Source organism: Morone saxatilis, unplaced genomic scaffold, assembly GCF_004916995.1.
Source record: "Morone saxatilis isolate NCDOM2014 unplaced genomic scaffold, NCSU_SB_2.0 Contig14, whole genome shotgun sequence".
NCBI classification, from domain to species: Eukaryota; Metazoa; Chordata; class Actinopteri; family Moronidae; genus Morone; species Morone saxatilis.
Genome location: NW_023339696.1, coordinates 22166874 through 22169656, shown reverse-complemented (window position 1 = coordinate 22169656; position 2783 = coordinate 22166874). Strand labels below are relative to the sequence as shown.

The following is a 2783-nucleotide window of genomic DNA, read 5'->3' as shown; positions in this document are numbered from 1 at the left end:
ACAGACACACACACACACAGTGAATCAGCCTGTTAGCGTGTTAGCTGTTAGCATGTTGCAGGTTTGAAACTCACCAGTAGTCACAATTGTTCGGGTCGACGATGTCCGGAGAAACACTGAGGGTTTTATTGAGTTGAACAACTGGACGAGTCCTAAGAAATCAATCAATCAATCAATCAATCATGTTAACATATAATCAATAACATGAAACAGCTGCTACACATTTATTTATACAAATTTAAACACTACTGTCAGAACTAAACTGGTTAATGTGGGTCACCTGGAACTGTTTACTGAGGTAATACATTAGTATATAGCTCGTTAGCTAGCTGGTTCTATAGTAGTATAGTTAATTAGTTAGTTAGTTAGTTGGTTAGTTAATTAGTATAATTATACCACCTCAGTAGGGGTAATGAGGGTGGAGAAAACGCTGCTTCCTCACTTTTCCTACCCAGGTTTATCAGGACGGGTATTGAACCGACGACCTTCCGCTCACCGGCTCTGTGACCTTTAGGGCGTTTTTACTGCTACTCTCAGTATAAAGTCGCTGGTACAGATTTGGAGGGTTTGACGTACCTGAGCAGAGCCACGGTGGCGTCCAGAGAGCCGACCAGCAGGTCTGGATATTTGTTCCCATCAACGTCCACCCCTCCAGACAGAGAGTACCCGAAGGTCCTGAACCCAGGAGAGACCCTGCTGCCCCGGATCACCTGCAGAGAGAGACAGGGGAGTTACAGGTGTGATCCACAGTCTGACTCTCATCATACGGATCTGTGTTTACTGTGAGACCTGGCTCGGTTCTGTAGAGACCAACTCGCTGCTCCCGCTCCAGATCATAACACTTCCTGTCTCATGGAAAGGAGCTCCGACCGCAAAGTCTGAAACACAAAAACACACGTTGGATTCTTCCTCAGTTCTTTCCACACGTTACAACCAGTTCATCGCCGGCGTCCTCACCCTGGAAGCCATCTTGGTTGAGGTCTCCGGCGGCGGCAACCGACATACCGAACGCCGACCCAGCCGGTCCTCTCAGCACCACGCTGGGCCGAGGGTCGAACCCGCCTCCCGCGTTCATGTAAACATAAACTGCCCCGCCCCACTCTTGCTGACGGTGGAAGTAAAAAGGAGCACCCACCAGGAGGTCGTTCCACCTGCAGAGGATCACAACAATGATCAGTGATTTCCAGAGTTATTGATTATATGAATTATTTCGGCAACATATTGATCCGTTTATTGACAATAAATCAGAAATATGTGATTATTGGTGGAGTAAAGGCAGAATATTCAACCTACCACTGCAGAGAGGATTCATTATCTTATAATTAACACAGTGAACAAACTGAAATGTAATATAAAGGTTGTCAGGATGTTACAGGACATAAAAAGCAGGATGTGACCTCAGTGTGAACCCGCCGTTACCCGTCATTGTTGAGGTCTGTGGTTGCCACGGCGTTACCGAAGTACGAGCCCATCTGTTCGCCGCGCAGCGTCTGGTTAACGATCAGCTGTTGAGAGCGTTTGACCGCCAACAGCACAGAGCCAAGAGCGTCTTCTTTACTGTCCTTAGGAGCTCCTGTTCGTCAATACACCAATCAATAAGTCAGCCAGTCGATCAATAGATCAGCTTTTACTTCAGTACTTTACAGTTCATCACCTGTTACGATGGTTTCATCCTCCTGAGAGAGAAGACGACGGGCCTGAGTGACCGAATATCCTGCACACACACACAAACAGAGGTCAGAGGTCACAGCTCTAAAGTGTCCTGGTCCGCGCTGAAGGACCGCCTCCTGAGGAAAAACGCTGTCTGCCACAGGTTGTATTGATCGGGCTGAGATCTGATCACTGCAGGATCAATATGTGTTCACTGGGCTCTTAAAGGGACAGTTCACCTATATAAATGTGTCTTCTTTTCTTCAGGTTGGGGAAGGAGCTCCTCTGGGTGTCGAATTCAACGAGCGGGTTCATCCACGAGACGTGCACGTTACCTGCACACACACACACACTCGTTAATGGCGAGAACAACAGACGTTAAGTCCTGCTGACAGGTTCAGGCTCACCTTGCCACTCGTAGCTTCCAGGTGAGCCGACGATGACTTCAGTCTGAGTGATGGAGGCAGAAATCCCCATGTTACACATGACCTCACGGCTGACATCACCCAGGTGACTGATACACACACACACACACACACGTTTACTGACAGGAAATATCATATGACCTGTGTGACCAGCGTCCGGTGCGTCAGGTGAGCTACCTGCAGGGCTGGTGTGGGTTCTGCCAGTGCATGTCCGAGTCGTCATACTTCAGGTCGTTTCCACGGATATAACAGCGTCCGATCATGTGTCTGAGTTTGAATTCTCCGTAGAATTTAACGAACCGATGGCCACACGCCTGCCGGGGGAGAGCGGGTCGGTTACCTAGTTAGTTAGTTAGTTAGCAACTACAACAACGTGTGCTCAGGTATTATTAATATTAATATATATAACAGTTGTTACTGTGGGTACTGGCCCTTTAAATCAATGTGAACATTTACAAACAGCTTGATCAGCCAATCAGAACACAGACTCACCAGGACCCGCCCTCCAGGTCGGCCCTGACTGGCCACGGAGACGCCCAGCCACATGTCCTCAACCAGGTCCTCATTCAGGTCCAGGTCTGAAACAGCAGCACAGTGCCACAATGGGCTCCTGATTGGACGTTGCCATGGTGACCACTGATTACAGCCCACTCAGGATAAAGCTTTATGATGTCTGTGTGTGTGTGTGTGAGCGTGTGAGTGTGTGTG

General features: G+C 48.5%; 1 protein-coding gene across 1 annotated transcript in view; it reads right to left on the bottom strand.

Annotated features, from left to right (window-relative positions):
* Positions 1-2783, bottom strand: part of LOC118322563 (integrin alpha-3-like) — a 6187-nt gene that overhangs the window by 3180 nt on the left and 224 nt on the right. The window contains exons 2-11 of the mRNA XM_035654275.1: positions 2568-2653; positions 2253-2389; positions 2058-2164; positions 1890-1985; positions 1655-1714; positions 1420-1573; positions 958-1151; positions 790-878; positions 577-710; positions 75-152 (exon numbers count right to left, since the gene is read on the bottom strand). Coding sequence (XP_035510168.1) covers positions 75-152; positions 577-710; positions 790-878; positions 958-1151; positions 1420-1573; positions 1655-1714; positions 1890-1985; positions 2058-2164; positions 2253-2389; positions 2568-2653 — 1135 coding nt within the window. The remainder of the gene's footprint in view (positions 1-74; positions 153-576; positions 711-789; positions 879-957; positions 1152-1419; positions 1574-1654; positions 1715-1889; positions 1986-2057; positions 2165-2252; positions 2390-2567; positions 2654-2783) is intronic.